The following is a 17489-nucleotide window of genomic DNA, read 5'->3' on the forward strand; positions in this document are numbered from 1 at the left end:
ATTTTAGTCAATGCCTAGCCAAAATATACCCAGTATATTAGAATAATCGATGCACCTCTCATTGGGACACCATAGCCTCAGGGGAGAACATGTCTAGCGTTCGCGGGGGGTTATTGACGTCGAAGGGGCGTTTTTTCTCGCGCTTGCAGAGAAAATCAAGACGAACCCCTTCTCAAAGGGAAAGGCTTTATCCGAGGGCTGAACATGGAAATCAAGAACTGAAAGCCAGGAATAATTAACAGGTAGGAAAAATCAGGGGGAATAACGAGGAGGCACAGGGGCTTTCGCTGCACAAGGGGTTCAAGTGGGGAGAGTGCCAACGGAGTTTGCTGTACAACGACACCTCTCAATAAAGGGAGACGGGTACAGCCCCGGCGAAGTACGTACTCTACTTTATATTAAACAGGCTACGAAGCACCATATTTAGGACTCCTGAAATCATTAGAATTGATTCGTACAAATACATATAGATACACGGTTTCCACTCCATCACATCACTATGCATTGTACAGTAACGCCGTCCCAATGCTGGCCTCCAATCACTCCAGATGTAACAAGATCCACAATAGTTCAAAAAGACGGGAAAGTAGCGCAATGATTACAGCAAAAAGGCTAACAAAGAGAATACAGAGAGAATGGGGGTGATAGAAGTGGGGGGAGAACAGCATTATGCTCGGGCTGTTGCCCGTGGTTTCCAGGAAGGGCGGTGGAATCCCATTTGAGGCTGCTTGTTCCCATGAGAACTAGGCCTAGGGGAGCTGTGAAAATCGGGGTAGAGGCCGGACTCCATGTCCATCAGAACCGCCCGCTGGGGCTTTGCTGAGGTCCAAGTGGTGGATTTGCCTTTCGGTTTGGTCGAAGGGGCGCGGGAGCTGGGAACGCTGGCGCTGGCAGCTGCCCGCGTCTTCTCCTTGATGATATCGCGGAGCTCTTTGTCATCCTTGGTGATCTGGGCTTTGATGAAATCAATGTCGTTGGAAGCTTCGAAGGCAGACATGACCGACTCCCGTGGGGTGTATGGGTATTTTTCGGGGGATGGAGGCGACTGCGGTGTGACGGAAGGGTCCAAAAAAGCTTCCTGGTTTTTTTCTAAGAGCTGAGTGATATCCAGCGTTTCACCATGCGGAATTTTGTGGGGATGCGAAGGAGTCACACAGTCCATGTCGACTTCTTTGCGAAGCACATGGTCAATGTCGACGGCTGAAAAGTAGGCACAGGATTGGGGAAGGTCATCAATCCCCACTTGCTGCGAAAACAAGGCACGAGTCCAAACGTTGGCAACCTGCAAAGCCATTGCAGCGCGGTACCTATCCTCGTCTTTCACAAGGTAGCGAATTTCATCGTGAACAGTGATGGCCAAGCGAGCTTGGATGTTAAATTGTCGGATGAGATAGTCCATGCCAACGATCAAGAGGTGAAGATAATCTACGCCCGACGACTGAATGGCCCAATTGATTCGGGATGTCATGAAGCTGCCTTTGTTGATAAAACGTCGCATGAGAGCTTCAGTAATCCCAGCACCCAAAGCAGGGGTTCTAGGTCGTTCCTGATCCGCGAACTCCTCAAGTTTATTGAACACAAACGATTCAGTACCACCTCGCCAGAACGGCGTCTCACTCAAGAGGCGACGAGAAGTGCGCGTTCCCTTGGTCTCTTTGTATAGATTCTTGGCGGTATCCTGAGTCTGCTTTTCAGTCAGAGACGGGTTGAACTGGCGGAGTAAAGTAGCGGCGAATTTGACGCCTGCCCCGTAAATTCGGCCGTAGTTGAAGACCTTGGCATCATTACGCGAGATTCCCAGAATTGATGCACTTCGTGAGTGAAGATCCGTCCCCTCGGCTTTGGACCCTTCTAAACACATGAAACCGATTGCGTTTCCTCCATGGATCTGGAATGGGGCATCCCCGACAAGGCTCGCAATCCATAGTTCCTGGGAGTCAACATCGGCTCCAACAAATGAGTAGCCTGGCGGTGCTTTTATCATAGCCTTTAGCTCTGACCCGACACGGTTGGCCTTCGCGTTACTTGCAGTCAGCCAAGTGTTTTCCACGGCACGTCGAGTGATGGTTCCCATGGGAATAACTTGAGGCAGAATGAATCCCAGACGATTTTCGCTTGCTTCGCTTTTGTCTCCGCCTCTTTGCACTTGATCCTCATAGACCACGATTTGACCCATGATTCGATCTCGGGCGCTAATCCAGTAGGAGCATGACGCATTCATGTCCAGCGCTTGTTTGGCAAGTTCATACTGAGAAGACAGGATTCCACGCTCGAAATACTGCATGTACCCTTTGCCAAGCGGATTGGTACACCTGGCCTGTGGACCATCTTTGTGGGGGATTTTGTAGTATACGGCTTTTCTATCATCTCGCAACTTGGCGTTCTTTTCCTCGGCCATGTCGCACATGACGACTGGCTGGTTCTCATACTGTTTGACTTGATCGCGGGGAACGCGGAAAGTCCATCCGTGCAGGTCCGACCAAACAAGAGGGAAGCCGTCCCATGACAGTTTTAGCAGAATCGGTGCAATGCGAGTTCGGACCGTTAAATTAATCTCTGCAGCGTTCGAGGCAAAAAGATCTTTGTACCACTTGGGCATTCCTGGTTTCTTTTGCCTGGCTGCCGGCCGAGGAGGATCGCCCTTCTTCTTTCCTTTCGCCATTTTGATCTCTTGGCCGGACCAGTCCAGCTGTTGTAGCCAAGGATCATTCGTGTAAATTTCTGGTTGGTCTTTATACTTCAATGCCTCGTCGCATAGTGCTAGCAATTTACTTTGGACATCATCAAGTCGCTTATGATATGTTTCCTCTGCTCTTGCAAGATACTCCTCCCAGGACTGGTTGACTGGCAAAATGACAGAGGACAAGTGTCGAAGAGCGCTGAAACTGACAGGATGCGGGCAAGTCTCAAGAAAGTTGGGGAAAACTTTTCGGTAGACACGGTGCGTGATGGCAACATCAGCGGCACAATAGTCGAGAAGTTCCTCTAGTCTTCCCAGGATAGAGTCACGATCAAGTTCACCGAAGAAGTCTCTCTGCGCCTTATCGATGGTTACATCACAATGGAATTTCGCCACATCCCGCAGGGAGTTCACCGAGCTTCGCCCAACCCAAAGCTCTTCTTCTTCTTCCCTCAACATATTGTTTTCGAGAAGTGCGGCAAGCTCCACGGAATCGTGTTCATTCGCGATTTTATCTCTCATGTCCTGATTCTTTTTGTGGCGCATCCAAGTTGGTCTCTGCTGTGAACACATGCCGTTGACTGCCACGTGAAGAGACATGGTGTCAAGAAAGAAGTTCTGAGACTGCTGCATGTCGTATTCCTCGAGGACTCGGGCTCGATCGTAACCAATATTGTGGCCAACTACAATGCGCGGTTGAGTGGGGTCTCCCAAGGGTACCAGCTGTACCTCATTCTTTGTCTCGCCGAGCAGCCACGGTGATATCCATGCATACCATGCTGTCGGGCTTACCGCGCAAGCCATGACGGCAAACGAATTATTTTTGTACATGACCTCGGTGTCGAACGTTAACATTGATTCATTGGGGGCATCGACAGGCTCGGAAGTACCATCTGTATGATATTTCGTCCATCCACTGCGATTGACCCATTTCCGTGGTTTGGCCGGACAGTTGAGGGCCGCATATGATTTAGCCCATGACAGGTAGGGCTCGGAAGAATCCATTCCGAGTTTGTAGAAATGCTCATCCAATGTTTGCCCCTTGAGAGTAGGAAGATCGAATGCGACAGGAGCGGCGCCATTTTGAGATTTGCCCAGGAGCTCATGTCTAGCCAAATGATCCTTTGAAAGTGCGACTAATTCTGGGTCCGGGATGCGGCCTTTATTTGGGAAGACCTGAGCATGAACATGATCGCTGAGCTGTTGGACTCCGATCTCATTGAATCTAGGCGAGGAAGGGACTGCGCGGGATCAGTAATTGCGACTTGGTTGTTTTCTTATCAAAAAAGCGCAAAAGACAAGGCACCCACCAGAAAGAGATCGTGTTACGGTAACATGGTCGGCGAAAGTAGAGGAAAGTCTGGTATGGCTTCTGTGTAATTGGCACCGTGATTGCAGCTTAACCAAAAGCGGCGAATTCGGTCGCAAGAAAGACCTCAAGGCACCTCTGCAACAGGGCTTCCAAGATAACATTGTGAAGATAAGAGTTAGGCAATGTTAGGTCATGTTAGAAGTATGGCCACAGCCGTGAGGCTGCACTAGTAGCCCGAAGAAAATCTTCAGAAAAGAAGTGTTCGAGAACGTAGGGCATTTCCAAACCATCGCCTATCGCGATCGCTCAGATCTGAGCGTCATGTAGGTCGGAATATTATTTTCCCTATGTTGCTGACCGCCTTCTTCTTGCAGACAATGTGCAGATTGGTGAGAATTCTGTTGTTCCGGGCGGGGCTCGATCACGTGGAATTGCAATCTTCCAATAAGCACCCCTCCACCAACTCAAAGACCGCCTTCCAAATATAGACGTACAAAGCTTATCGGACTCTTTATCGCCCCGTGACCATGTCCGATAAAGGTCCATGTCCGGCATTGTCGCCATCACCTGCTTTGATTGCTGAAGAGGCCCCCAGTTTTGCTACCGATTCTTCTTCTCAAACAAATAATAGCTACCTTGTGTCTGAACGAGATTCTTCATATCCTGAGGCTGCTCGTCGGCCACCAATTCTAGATCGTCTGACGTCCTCCCCTACACTGCAACACAGAGCCGCAGACGACTTTCCTTTCCAAAACCAGACTAATCCCCTCGTTTAACCTCGTTTAACCCCGGCGCAATCATATTGGAGAGAATATCATTCCCAGTCTGCTGCAATGAGCCGAAATAGAGCCGAAGTTGTTGACCTGACAACCAGATCATCCCGGCAAAGTCCTATCTCTTTATCCTCCTCCCCGCCAAACGCCTCAAACCACGCATCCTCTTCCCGCCATGAACAATTGGCTACTGCTCGCGGTGTCAAACGTCGTCGCAACTGGAGCGACGAGCGTGGCGATGCCGTCGCATCCTCTTCGACTCTTTCCGAAAACGAGCCCATCGAAACGATTGATATGACGGACGACTCAGGCGCGGCTGCACTCGCCCGAACAGTGGCCAAACAGAGGGAGGATGCCATCAAAGCGCAAGCATCAGCGGAGAGGGACTCAAATCTCTCCGCTCTACTCGCTTACAAATGTCCCATTTGCATGGAGACGCCTGTGGACGCAACGAGCACCTCATGCGGTACGTTCTTAATTTTCTACCGCATAGGCTTTTTCTATGCCAGGGCTTCTGCTGACTCCTCATGTTTAGGACATCTCTTCTGTCACAAGTGCATCATCGACTGCTTGAAGATGAGCGAACATACACGCGGAGGTGACTCTTCGAAACACCATAAGGGTACCTGCCCGGTATGCCGTACACCGATTTTGCGGAAGGAGATGCCTGGGAGGCCTAAGAATCTCATTCCACTGTTGTTTCTCACGAAAAAGCGAGGTGATCTTCCCGTATCTGGCTCATAGAGCATCTACATCGGGTTTTTTTTTCGGCCATTCTTTTTTTTTGTTGTTCACTTGATCATTGCGGCATTGCGAATCGGAGTCTGGGAAAGGTTGGTATTTAGTTGAAATTTTGCATGAGCGACTTGTGCTTGTGGTTAACGATTTGGGATCAACGAATGAGATTCATTTTCCACTATCTTGCATGATGGGTAGATGTAGTTGCATCTGGATATTTATTATTGTACAACATTTGCTTCTAAACGGATGGGTTGCATATCCTACCGGTCCCTTCTTGCAGGATCGAGTGTATTCCGTCGACCCAGCGCATTTCCCAACCCGCCTCGAATCATTGCATCGCCCTTCTTCCCAAGCACTACCTCAATGGCCTGCACCAGGGCAGTGGGATCATATTGCATCCCCACAACGGTCTCCTTATCCCCGTCCTTGACAAAGATTTTTCGTCCGTAAAGACGAAGCGTTTCAATGCCCATATGCGTGAGCCGCTCGCGGTCCACATGCGGTGTCCCGGGGCCATCCAGATGCAAGACATGAGTCACATATTTGGTATATGGAAGGGCTCTATGAGTTCGAACATTTTCTTGCACTGAGCTCGTCGTAGGGGATTGACTTTGACGTTGAGCATGAACAATCGGGCCCCGTCCACGGCTTTCTTCTCCGGCGCTTACGATCGCTTCCACAAAATCAGACGCGGCAAAGGGTGCGGATGGAGGTCCCGTTTCCCGATCCAATGATCCGTTCAAAATGAGAATTTTGTGCCGGGCTGGACTGGAGACGATGCTTTTGCCTACGCCTCGTAGGACTATAGCAGGGATGATTGATGTGTAGAGAGATCCAATACTGTAGATAATAGCCTGGGAGTCGTTTATTGCTTCCAGCACTCGCGGATTGGCGGGCGGTCGGATCTCCTGGCCGTAGGGGTTGATGTACCAGATGCGAGTGATCCTGGAACTCAAATCTTCGTTCTCGGTTTTACTGAACTTGATATTCTTGTTGCGGAGAGTTGCCAGAGAGCCGGGAAGATGATCTTCTTCGTATGTAGTCGGGTCTGACATTTCAGAATCCGTGTAATCCACCTCATCTCCATCGGCAAGCAACAAACTCGGTCTTCTAGAGCGGGAGTTTTGCTCAAGGGCTGTTGCCTCGCTTGGGTGCGAGATGCTGTTCTGGCCGACAATGACAGTTCCGTCCGCAAGCGATGCAGAGATATGGTGGGAGAAATTGGAGTTGATTGCTGGGATTACGCGCACCAGGTCTGACGGGACGCCACAAATGCTCCCGAGTAGATAGATGGCACTTTCGAAGCTTCCACTGAACAGCCGAGCGGCAGTCAAGAAAAGATTCCCCACACTGGCAGAGGTGAAATCAAAGGTGGATGATGGCGGTCGAGCTCGTTTCAGAATCTCCAGGTTTAACACATTGAAGAATGAGCGTATCAACTCTTTCTTTGCGGGGGTGATGGCTGTCCATAGCCCAGATGTGCCGTCCACGATGGACTGCCATTCATTGGTTGCGATACCTGTATCCGCAGACAACCGATGGTTAAACAATGCCTTGACTGCTGACCTCTCAGGATTTGCTGGCGAATCCGGTATCAAGCGTACCAGTCGACCTGTCCGACAAGTTAGCAGGCGAGTTAGGGGCGATTCAAGGTGTTGGACTTACTCCGTACATCACCAATCCCAGGGCCGCCGAAGATTCGAATCAATTCGGAAGAGGATCCTCCATTATCACTGATTGGAATGATATAGCTAAGTGAACAGTTCTTGCTTTCACGGACGGCGTTGAATACATCGACCAGATTGTTCGCCGCACTCCCGCCTGAGATGACAACAATCCCTCGATTGATTGCCATGGACAAAATGTTGTTTTTGCCGCTTTCAGCACTTGAGTTCAAACACACGCGAAGCCACTGACAGATATCAAAGGTAGGTTGAATGTTTGGAAAGATGGAAATTGCAGACATTGACAGGTCCCCGCGCAACAATGACACATTTCCATCCACGGCCACACCAAAAACAGCCCCCTCTACGCACAACTAGGGCTTTTACAGTTCTGAAACGGCTTTTACAACAAGCTGACAGGTTCACATTGAGCTCTATTACACAGCGTCTCTGCTATCGGCTATTTACACCGTTGACTACTTGGCTTTGGTTACTCGTGATATTCGTACGATCATGTTCGCGTGGATGTCTGGCGTTGCGGCTTTGGCGCAGTTAGATGGGCCCCTGTTGCCAGCAGAAGACTTGCAGTCGGGTTTTCTGCCTATGCTGTTACTTTTGCTGTCGAGGCTGCTTGTAATGGCCCAACGAAGATTTTTGGTTCACGCATTATCCCTGCGAGAGGTGAGATGGTGATACACCGTACCGTCGTTCATCGCCGAGGAAGAGATCCACCCGACATCTTGAAATGGAACGATTGTACCGCACAATGGAATTGTTAGGAAGAAATGTCGATTTGACACAGGATATCAATTTCGTACAGCCGTTGATTATAAAATCCTATCCCCAATAAGAACAGCTAGATATCGTCCACGTCCCTTAACTTTACATGCATGTTCGGTCCTGTCCAGACAAGACAAGACATGATCTTTATCAAAAAAAAATTTAACATAAGCATCGGGTTTAATTACCCGAGCTGGAATTCGTGAAACAATAGGCCCCCGCGGAATGGACTCCGCGTGTTCCAGATTTCCATCGATTGCTTCAATTCGCCAATGTACGCGCATTCGTGCTTAGTGGGTCACCTGAGCAGCAACGGGAGCGGAGCTACCACTGTAGAGAACGAACAGAATGAGAGCGCAAGGCACACCGATGAGAATGGCCTTGGCGCGAACAGGGTTGCTGCGGTTGTACTCCCCAACCTGGAGGCGCACATCGGTAGCAAGGCTCTGGCACTTGTCGGCACCGAGCTTGTAGTACACCAGACCAGCCAGGGCAATGGAGTAACCGAAGAACTGCTGGCCAGTGACGGGGTCGCGGAAAATGAACATGGAGGCAGCGACAAGGAGGATATCCTTGAGAATACCAGCCATAGTCAGGACCACAGCAGAAGTCTTGCCAATCTAGTGGGGTGTTAGTGACAGAATGGAGACAATGAGATCAACTAACGTACCAGCAAAACAACGGATGCGTTAAGAAGGAAAGCAACCAGTGCGTTGGCAACGAGAGTTCCGATACCAAGACCGTAGATATCACCCATGGTCAGACGGGGAGCCTCGGCAAAGAGGGTGACGATACCGTTGGTGATTGCGCAGGCCGGGGCGTAGTAGTACAGAGAGACCAAGGGGTCCATCTTGAACTCGGCGGAACTGAGCAAACGCTGAACCATGACAAGACGAAGGGCCTCGAACACGATACCGGCAATCTGGACTGTATGGTTGTTAGGCTTGGAGTGTCAAAAAAGCGAGACGATAATCTGCCACATACTAAGGAAGCCGACCATCTCGAATTTGATCTCGCCGAACGAGGCGATCACAACACCGACAACAATGAGAGCCACATTGCCGAGAGTCTTCAAGTTGGTAGGAGCGATTCCGAAAGCCCAGGTAGCCAAAAGGGTTGCGACAGCGTTGGTAGCCTGAAAAGTGGTGTTAGCAAGAAGTCGAGCATAGCCTTCGAGAGAGGGGACGAAGATCGCAATTGAGGCCGAAACTCCTGGTTCAAACGCACCTTAAGCATCTGGATAAAGGAAACACTCAGATAGAGGTATGCCAAGTTACCGCAGATCAAACTCAAACTGAACATGACACCAATGGGCACAATGGCACGTCTGTATTACACAAGTCCACCGGTCAGTCATCAAGCATTTGGGTCGGATTACAGCCATGCTAGCTATTCCAGATTGAATCAACGGGATTGCTCACGCATAGGTGGCCGGGTTCATAGGAACCTTGTGGCGGGAGTCAAGCACGGTGGTGAACCGGGCAAGAATCTGGGTCATTGCCGTGGCGAACACCATGTGCCAGGTCGTCAAGAAGAGCGCTGGTATCTCATGTCAGTAATTGAGTTCTCCCGGACACAGTTCAATCTTGAATTGGCGGCGAAGGGACTCACGGAAGTCTAGAATCAATCTCAAAGTTAGCTGCAACGTCCACGAATAAAGGGGATCAGAGAGAAGGAGTCCATACTGAACTTGGCGCTCGCAAGAACCCATTTGTTGAACAGGATGACGCTGGAACTCAGAGCAATCCACAAGCTAGAAGGTCGAATCTTAGTTTACTTCTGGACAAGACCTTGACGGCACAGGTACATACGCAATGTAGAAGCCGGGGTGGAGGCCGTTGTCCTTTGGAGCAGGAGAACCACTCTCGAGCTTACGCTCATCCGTCCGATCGTTTGCCATGGTGTTAAAAAAAAAAAAAAGAACAGTATAAAGGAATGACTGTGGTGAGTAGGAAAAAAAGTGGTTTGACGGGGAGATAAGGGGAAAGACACGATTTATGAACGATCGGCAGTTTACACCCTTATGGAGACGCTATGGGCACTTCCAATCAAAAAGTCGTTTCAACTGGCCCCAGCAGGTACACGTAATTCCTCCCTAAGAAGTTTCAATTAACATGGAGAGTTTTCTACTTCTATCCCTGTCGATCACAAGTACAGCCCGTGTGTTTTTTTTGGTTTTTTTCTTCTCTCTCCAACGTATCACATCTTTGCTGTCAAGTAGGGTCAATTAAAGTCGAACTGCCAAGAATTCAGGGAAACACTTTAACATGGCGAGGACAAATCAAACCAATCACCATAAATGATTGTATTTAAGCACGAAGATAGTGAACGAGAGCTTTGTTCGAACGTCTTTTTAAAACGTACGAGATGCGTTGCCATTTGGTGGTCACGTGATGGAAATGGGCGTAGATTTTCCTGTGACACAATCATCACCCAAGACAGTCCTGCCTCGAAGGAAGATTCAATCGTTCCGAGAAACAAGTCCTCGGGCCAGTATTGTCACAAATTCCAACATGACAGACTCAATCCCCGCCGATTCCAAAATCAACCATGCCGCTTCCTTGGCATACTGGAACAGTGTCCCAGCCACCACGGGCAGCATGCTGGGCGAGTTCCCGTCAGTAACACGCATTGACCTACAAGGGTCTAAATCCTTCCTAGCCAAGGTCCGCCGGTTACTGCCAGGTGTTCCATCCGAGGGAAAATTCCACCAAGGTGTGGATTGCGGTGCCGGTATCGGCCGGGTGACAGAGGGCTTCCTGAGCCATGTCTGTGAGGTGGTAGATGCGGTAGAGCCGGTAGCCAAGTTCACACAAGTGATGAAAGACAGCCAGTTGAAACGAGACGGCATAATTGGAACCATCTACACGTGTGGCCTGGAAGATTGGACCCCGGAGAAGAAATACGATTTGATCTGGGTCCAGTGGTGTGCGGGCCATCTCACCGATTCACAGCTCCTTGACTATACCGTGCGGTGTCGCAAGGCGTTGACTCCAACCGGCCTTATGGTTGTCAAGGAGAACCTGTCTACCCATTTCTCTGGAAAGGATATGTACGACAGTGAAGATAGCAGTGTCACAAGGACAGATGCCAAGTTCAGACAGGTCTTCGAGGCAGCTGGTATGGAGATCATCAAGTCGGAACTCCAGAAGGGCTTCCCTAAGTCTTTGAATCTCATGCCTGTGCAGTTCTATGCCTTGCGGCCGAAGACAACCAATTAGCCCTGCCTTGCGTCTTTGTTTTGTGAGATTTGAAGATTCAGAATGCCGGAGTGGTCCACGAGTTCCTGCAGACTTCTATTAATCGAAAAGGGGGCGGGGTTGATGGATGCTTGCACGAATTTGAAATTAGCGATTCGCTGAAATGCGTTGTTTCATGTCTTTAATCACCCTAACTCGCATGGATGATTGATCCTATCCTTTGGCCGTTATGTATATACAACTACTTTCTTCGATGCCTACTGCCGCATAACATAAAAATCAAATTTGATACAGAGCATCTGAATCCGTAACAACAAAAGGAGAAATCTCAAGTCGTCCGCCCAAAATCACGTCTCTATTCAATTTCCCTGGCGGAGTCCACACAGCCTCTGCAACATTTGTTCGCGGCCGAGACACACCGCACCCAATGTCATCCCTGTGATAAACTACCAACAGGTCCGGTCGGCACCCCTGCTTTACACGTAGACCCGAATGGGCTGGCGAGAGCCCAATAGCCGCCCTGGCTCGTGTAGAGACACATTCATAGAGTAGCTCAGCATCCGCCTGGCTTCCAGCCTGGTAGATTCCTTCCCACACCGAGTCAAGCTAATGAGAACGGATCGGGCAAGCCCCATGGGGTAAACGGATTGCCAACATTGTTCACCCCAATCACTGCATCCAAGTTGTGTTTCCGGATCATCTCTAGGACTTGTAGAGTGCCTCTCGGGCGATTTTGTGGTGGTTGGCAGTCCCCGCTCGTTCCAGGAGGGGACGCCATGTACATATCGCTTGTTGGGAGATCCACGAAGCTGACTGAAAGTTCATTCTCGTGGATTTCGGTTGCCAGTTGGGCCCATTCATTCTCAGTGAGTAGGGTCAGTCGCGTACAATGATCAAGCATAACACGCTTGTCTGTTGAGCGGGCAGTCCATCTTCGTTGTTTGAGGGTGTGTAAGACATGCCAAACTAGAGTTTCTTTGTTTGAATCAAGGCTGTAATCGAGATGGAAGTCGACGTGCTTGTTGAGCTGCAAGGCACGATCAATTGCCCATTCGATATTTTGCTTTGCAGCTTCGGCACTGGATTCGACGCATGGGGTTGTCCCGATAACACCGATTTGCGAATACGTGTCAAGAGCAGTTTCCAGATAGATCATGTTCTGTTCTCCATATTCGCTGCAGAATATAGGATCTTGCGCAAAGCAGACGATTCGGATGTCGCAAGAATCTTCCCATTGGTGTTTCAACACAACAGCAGCTTCTAGACAAATCAGCTGCACTGTGTGGTCTACCTCCACAAACGTTGTCATTGCCGTGACACCAGATCAAACGAACTCAGAAAGAAGCCACTCCCCTCTTCTAATGAGATCAGAATGGCTGAATTGTTGTTTGGCCTTGGTTGTGGAGAACAACGCCTCCTGGAAAGTGCCAGCTGTAGGCAGAAATGGAGCATATTCAGGTGTACTGTGGATGAAGGCTTTATCAAGGTGAATGTGAGAGTGTGTTAAGGCTGGTAATGCTAGAGGAGACTCAACATCTTCCTTAGTAGAGGGTTCACGCGGGGTCACAGAGGTGATTGTGCCCCGTGGAGAGTCTGCGGGGTATTCAATCTGGATGTCCCAGGTGGACATCTCCCCTGCGAGCCGAACCCCATGAATGAAACTAATTTAGCTCGTTAGTCGTGGTGGAGACATGCTTTTGCGCAATTAGAGAGTTGTCCGAGTTGAACCCTTTCCCGAAGTCCCCAGTTCCCCGCAGCGCGGGGGGGGATACTGATAACAATCCCACCATGAACAACTGTGAAACAACCAATATATTCAGTAGACTATGAATGCCTCCATGATCTTCGGCGCATTCAGGTTAACAAATATACAGGCCATGGCGAAGCAACAAAATTTGTATAGCTATGTATTCAAGCATAGATCGAGAGGCCCTCTACTAAGATCCCCGAACCAATACTCGCACTTTCTGGCGGATAGTCTTCAGCATGCTGACAACTGTATCTGCCGTTTCGCAATGCTGCGCCCATAGTTCAACGCATTGAATTGCTTCTTTCACTAGATCATCGAAGTCCGGAACAAGGGCCTCTAGAGCCGGCGTGGTTTTCGCAGTCGAGAGAGTGACAATGGCAGCCAAGATTCTAGATTCGTTAACTACGTGGACTTCAGAAGCCGGATGATGATCTTACGCCTGCATTCTGTGCCAGCTCGAGTGCATCCTCTGCCGCATCAGAATCGATGCCGCCCAGATGAATTTGCGACAGCCGTCGACACACTTCTTGCAATTCGCAAAAACAAACTCCGGCAACACCGTACTGCTCTGGGTGTGGGCGGCAAAGACCAGGCTCGGGCGGCAGATGATGTGTTTTGTGACATAGTACCGGGCGAGAATGTACGTATCGTAAGGGTGATCTGCGGATATCGTATTGCCGAGGGTTGGCCTGATGGGATTTGGGAGAGAACCAAACCAGTCCTCCAATTGCCGATCGAGCTCCTCGCTGATTGTCTTGAGAGATGTAATCGAATGATTTTGGGAAGTCGCACTGGGGGTGTCACTAGGTTGTTGAGGCGGAGGGCTGGCATGGAAACTCTCCTGGTCGGATTTTGAATACAGAGCACTATGCACACGGTTGAGAAGCTTTCGAATCGAGCACATGGCGAGGAAGACCAGGTGGCCATTTCGGCTATCTTCCGAAATTCGAGGAAAGGGCAATCGATCGACGAGGAATTCAATGCCACTGGAAGGGAAATGGAACTCGGCGAGATCGTCACTGGGGCGGGGCGGTTAGCTGGATCTAAGATAATCCCTAGAGAGTACTACCAACCATTCGAGAATAAAGCAACCCCAAGCAATCCGGTAGAGACTAGCTCGCTCTTCGTGTGTGTTCATGTCATGTAGTCTGTGTTCGATGTATATCAGTATCCCGGCGGGAAAGACGCATCAGCGAAGAAGACACTCACTCGGCAATCATGATCTGCACATTGCCGGACGCATTCCGAATCATCTGCCATGCTTGGATCGGGCGTCCTATGTGACGCAAATATAAAGAGCCGTAGAATAAAGCCAAAGGCAGCAAGTGGTCCGCTGTGAAGGACGTTATCAACATATTGTTCAAGTAGTGATATGCGCAGGCGAAATATTCCATCCCATTCAAATCTTGGTCCGTTTCGATATCGAAAATTTGCTGAGGATTCGAAGATGCTTTTCCTAGAGCCAAAATAACGAGATAGAGGGACGTTTGGATGCTGTTGACCTTGGTGTATGTTGAGAAGGTGTCAAAGAGCATATGTAACAACTGCGGCTCGACAATTGGGAAGAATGGATGGACATGGTGGAGGAACTCCGTGATCAGGGGTTTGGTGACCTGGGGATGCAGTCGAGATCTGTCGATTTGCTCAAAGTTCTGAGGTATGCCTGCGGCCTGAATGCTGTTGAATGGTCGGTTTTTCTCGATCTGCTTGAAAAAGTCTTGCGGGTAGTTGCCAACCAAATTTTTGACTCGATCCAACGCAAATAGGCTTCCAGTGGGTGGATGATGACCGAGGGGAACAGTAAATGCATATTCATGACCGTAGGTGTTCTCCGGTGAAAAAAGAACAAAGGTTTTATCGTATACATGCTCCGATGATGGATCCCAGTCGTATTTTGGCTGGGACGGATAGATAGAGAAGGCCGACCGACCCGGATGATCCGATGAAGAGGCTACTCGGGCTGAGAGCTCGGTGATGGCGTCCTTTTGTTGCTCGATCAGGGTTTCCAGATGGGTCAAGCGTAGCAGGATCTCAGCCGGGATATCCTGCACCCTATGGATCGTCACTATCTAGGAACTCTTTTCACGAGGTGACACTCTCTACCTGTCGCTTTCTTGATAGACACATTGAGCCCCCGCATCGGCGCAGAGGCCACATGTCGGCTTTTGACCATCACACTTTCGTTTCCTGGTCTACTTTAGTGACCGTCCACCAAGAGGAATTGAAACCGTACCGATGTCGACAGAAATTACATGCGATTGATGCACGCTTCCGTGGATAATCCACGGGAGGGCGAGATTCAAATGATTTCATATTTGCCTTGTGAGCAAGACGGAAGATCGACGTCAAGAGGCTGCGGGGTCAGCCTAACGTCCAAAAACTGGCCCCTTAATAATCAAATGTGCTAAGCCTGAATCACCACAGAAAAAAACAAAAGAGTGACATTTATTTACCGACAAGACTTCACTCCTGCTAGTTGAAGCGACCGATCTGTATGCTCTGGCAATTCGGTACAAATCGATTGTGGGGATCACTGGCATCCGGGAGATGCCTCTCTATAACTCAGATCCCGATCTCAGTGTGTGGCCATTGAGTCTGACACTTGGAAGCTTCTTTCTTCTTCAACCTCTCGTTCGTGGCTAACTGACACAGAGGCGTATGATGTATAAATCACCGTTCGGAGACTGCTGTTGATGGTTCCTCCGTGCACAGTACGTGAATCCTACGGAATTAAATCAGGCCCCGCAAGCACCTTGGATGGTGTCATACGATATGCAAACCACTGGAGTCCTTCCTAAATAGGCGTAGGTCCTTTCGACTCCCAGGTAGATGGATCCGTCTCAGTATCGAAGAAATTCTTGGTTACTGTGTTCGACCTCGGGAACACCATGAGGGATCCATCGTCGGGACCCGCATGGCTTAGATTGATATTGCCCTGAATACAGTGGAGCCCGCGACGGAACGGAGACTGGTCCACGTGGGGCCATGACTTTTGAGCAGGCTTGTGTTTTTGGTTTGGCAGACGGATATTCAATACAACGAGACGAGTGATTCGTACCCCATATCGTGGCGAATGCCTTGAAGATCTGTGCCTCCATGCCAGTATCCCAACTACATTTCCCCATGGGTGACAGAGTACCCATTGAACTTCTTCACTTTGCTTTGGATAGGCCAGTTTTCTTCGGTCCAAGTAGAAGGATCATCAAGGTCGAGGGCTCCGAAAGATTGGAGTCATTCCAAGGCTTTGTGCTGATAGCTCTGGGCCCTTGCTGGGTCGATTGCATTCTTGGTTGTTAGCCTTGATGATGACGGTCGTCTCTCCAATCTCCCCATGAACCAATTCACCTAACGCCATTAAGCAATTTTTGTCTCGTAACGGGCAAAATAGCTAGCTCACTCCAAGGAAGATTGCTGGAGCCATGGGATTGGTAGTGGTAGGGGTAGCTGTTTCTCCAATTGGAACCGTAAAGCCTTGGGCTGAATTCCACTTGATCGACGACATCATGAGACAGTTTGCAACCTTGAAGTTTTTGATCTGCTATTCACTTTACACCAGAAAATCTGGAAATTCAGAAGGTCTCTGAAGTCCAATCTGAGGGCCTTCTGGGGCGGATAAGCGGGGGCTCGACCCCGCCAAGTCGCAAGAGCGGAGGTGTCTCAGCCGGTCTAACCGCCACCCTCTCCAGTGAAATCTGAACCAATCAGCTGTGAAAATGAAACCGAAAGCAAAAAGAAACATCTGTGAGGGGAACTTGTAAGGTTCCAGAGTGATGCCTCATTCCCCACAGCAGGTAAAAATGCCGATCACATCGCGCTCCATTCGGACATCTTAAAGGTTGAAAATTTGTCCAATCCAGTTCGAACAGACCCACAACGTCTCGAAGCAATCCTGTATTCTGGTTCATGGAGGTTGTTCAGGGATACATCAAAATGGGCCACCACGTGGATGGTTGCCGACACTACCGCAGTAACTTCCAAGTCGCCGGACTGGGTAAAAAGGCAACCAAAAGAGGTCGAATGCAGAAGATTATACCCCTTATTTTCGGATATCTTCATTTGTCACTGCTTTTTCTGCTTTCATATCAGCTCAAGTCCAGCCCTTTGGGTACCGGATGTGTTCTCCTGAGTACACAACAACCCCCTAACGCTCACAAAGGCTGAATTCTCCAGACTCAAAGAGTTTGTTGTATTCCACAGCCTTGGCACTGCGTTTGTCTCTAAGCTCAAGTCTGTAAGCTTCTGCCCCTTTCGCGCTCATCACCGGGCTGAGAACATCTTGACCAGGTGTATCCGGCGAGTTTGCTCAAGCATGTGAATGTATGCTATTCACAATCTTCGATATTTCCGGCAGCCGGTCCTCTCGCTGTGGAGGAACACTGGCAGATGAGATCACACATTTTATGAGGATTGACGACAAACAGTGCGAGGATCTTGCGATGTGCGCTTTTTGATCTGTCGGCTGACGAAAATGGGGATACGTTATGCTGACCGGAATTGTGAAATGTCAGGAGTCGACCCTCTTGACAAGCCACGCCTCCATGCTCTTACATAACTTCAGTTTCGTTGAAGTCCTTCAAACCTAAGCAGTA

General features: G+C 49.5%; 10 protein-coding genes across 10 annotated transcripts; 4 read left to right on the forward strand and 6 right to left on the reverse strand.

Annotated features, from left to right (window-relative positions):
• Positions 1–667: 667 nt before the first annotated feature.
• On the reverse strand, positions 668–4153 carry Pdw03_3253 (DNA polymerase gamma; the record flags this gene model as incomplete). Its single annotated transcript, XM_066100435.1, has 2 exons — positions 668–3921; positions 3991–4153. 2 exons carry the CDS (start codon positions 4151–4153, stop codon positions 668–670), a joined length of 3417 nt encoding a protein of 1138 aa, XP_065955835.1.
• Positions 4154–4519: 366 nt separating this feature from the next.
• Pdw03_3254 (uncharacterized protein) lies at positions 4520–4768 on the forward strand (the record flags this gene model as incomplete). The annotated part of the gene is made up of 1 exon (XM_066100436.1): positions 4520–4768. The coding sequence occupies one exon, from the start codon at positions 4520–4522 to the stop codon at positions 4766–4768; it is 249 nt and encodes an 82-aa protein (XP_065955836.1).
• A 57-nt stretch (positions 4769–4825) lies between these two features.
• Positions 4826–5509, forward strand: Pdw03_3255 (Zinc finger, RING-type; the record flags this gene model as incomplete). The annotated part of the gene is made up of 2 exons (XM_066100437.1): positions 4826–5231; positions 5301–5509. The coding sequence occupies 2 exons, from the start codon at positions 4826–4828 to the stop codon at positions 5507–5509; spliced, it is 615 nt and encodes a 204-aa protein (XP_065955837.1).
• A 257-nt stretch (positions 5510–5766) lies between these two features.
• Positions 5767–7361, reverse strand: Pdw03_3256 (LPPG:FO 2-phospho-L-lactate transferase CofD/UPF0052; the record flags this gene model as incomplete). Its single annotated transcript, XM_014676887.1, has 2 exons — positions 5767–7118; positions 7172–7361. The coding sequence occupies 2 exons, from the start codon at positions 7359–7361 to the stop codon at positions 5767–5769; spliced, it is 1542 nt and encodes a 513-aa protein (XP_014532373.1).
• An 879-nt stretch (positions 7362–8240) lies between these two features.
• Pdw03_3257 (putative sugar phosphate/phosphate translocator At3g17430) lies at positions 8241–9850 on the reverse strand (the record flags this gene model as incomplete). Its single annotated transcript, XM_014676886.1, has 8 exons — positions 8241–8570; positions 8621–8877; positions 8935–9085; positions 9178–9277; positions 9372–9489; positions 9562–9567; positions 9636–9703; positions 9762–9850. The coding sequence occupies 8 exons, from the start codon at positions 9848–9850 to the stop codon at positions 8241–8243; spliced, it is 1119 nt and encodes a 372-aa protein (XP_014532372.1).
• A 613-nt stretch (positions 9851–10463) lies between these two features.
• On the forward strand, positions 10464–11171 carry Pdw03_3258 (Putative Hydroxyindole-O-methyltransferase-related SAM-dependent methyltransferase; the record flags this gene model as incomplete). The annotated part of the gene is made up of 1 exon (XM_014676885.1): positions 10464–11171. The coding sequence occupies one exon, from the start codon at positions 10464–10466 to the stop codon at positions 11169–11171; it is 708 nt and encodes a 235-aa protein (XP_014532371.1).
• A 580-nt stretch (positions 11172–11751) lies between these two features.
• On the reverse strand, positions 11752–12459 carry Pdw03_3259 (Zinc metallopeptidase, putative; the record flags this gene model as incomplete). The annotated part of the gene is made up of 1 exon (XM_014676884.1): positions 11752–12459. One exon carries the CDS (start codon positions 12457–12459, stop codon positions 11752–11754), a length of 708 nt encoding a protein of 235 aa, XP_014532370.1.
• Positions 12460–13087: 628 nt separating this feature from the next.
• Pdw03_3260 (Phytanoyl-CoA dioxygenase) lies at positions 13088–15213 on the reverse strand (the record flags this gene model as incomplete). Its single annotated transcript, XM_066100438.1, has 8 exons — positions 13088–13289; positions 13338–13919; positions 13974–14048; positions 14110–14577; positions 14637–14667; positions 14720–14952; positions 15004–15087; positions 15134–15213. 8 exons carry the CDS (start codon positions 15211–15213, stop codon positions 13088–13090), a joined length of 1755 nt encoding a protein of 584 aa, XP_065955838.1.
• Positions 15214–16131: 918 nt separating this feature from the next.
• Pdw03_3261 (uncharacterized protein) lies at positions 16132–16402 on the reverse strand (the record flags this gene model as incomplete). The annotated part of the gene is made up of 2 exons (XM_014676880.2): positions 16132–16245; positions 16298–16402. 2 exons carry the CDS (start codon positions 16400–16402, stop codon positions 16132–16134), a joined length of 219 nt encoding a protein of 72 aa, XP_014532366.2.
• A 428-nt stretch (positions 16403–16830) lies between these two features.
• Positions 16831–17424, forward strand: Pdw03_3262 (uncharacterized protein; the record flags this gene model as incomplete). The annotated part of the gene is made up of 4 exons (XM_066100439.1): positions 16831–16891; positions 17071–17127; positions 17185–17338; positions 17409–17424. The coding sequence occupies 4 exons, from the start codon at positions 16831–16833 to the stop codon at positions 17422–17424; spliced, it is 288 nt and encodes a 95-aa protein (XP_065955839.1).
• Between the last annotated feature and the right edge of the window lie 65 nt (positions 17425–17489).

The sequence above is a fragment of the Penicillium digitatum genome, chromosome 1, assembly GCF_016767815.1.
Source record: "Penicillium digitatum chromosome 1, complete sequence".
Lineage (NCBI taxonomy): Eukaryota > Fungi > Ascomycota > Eurotiomycetes > Eurotiales > Aspergillaceae > Penicillium > Penicillium digitatum.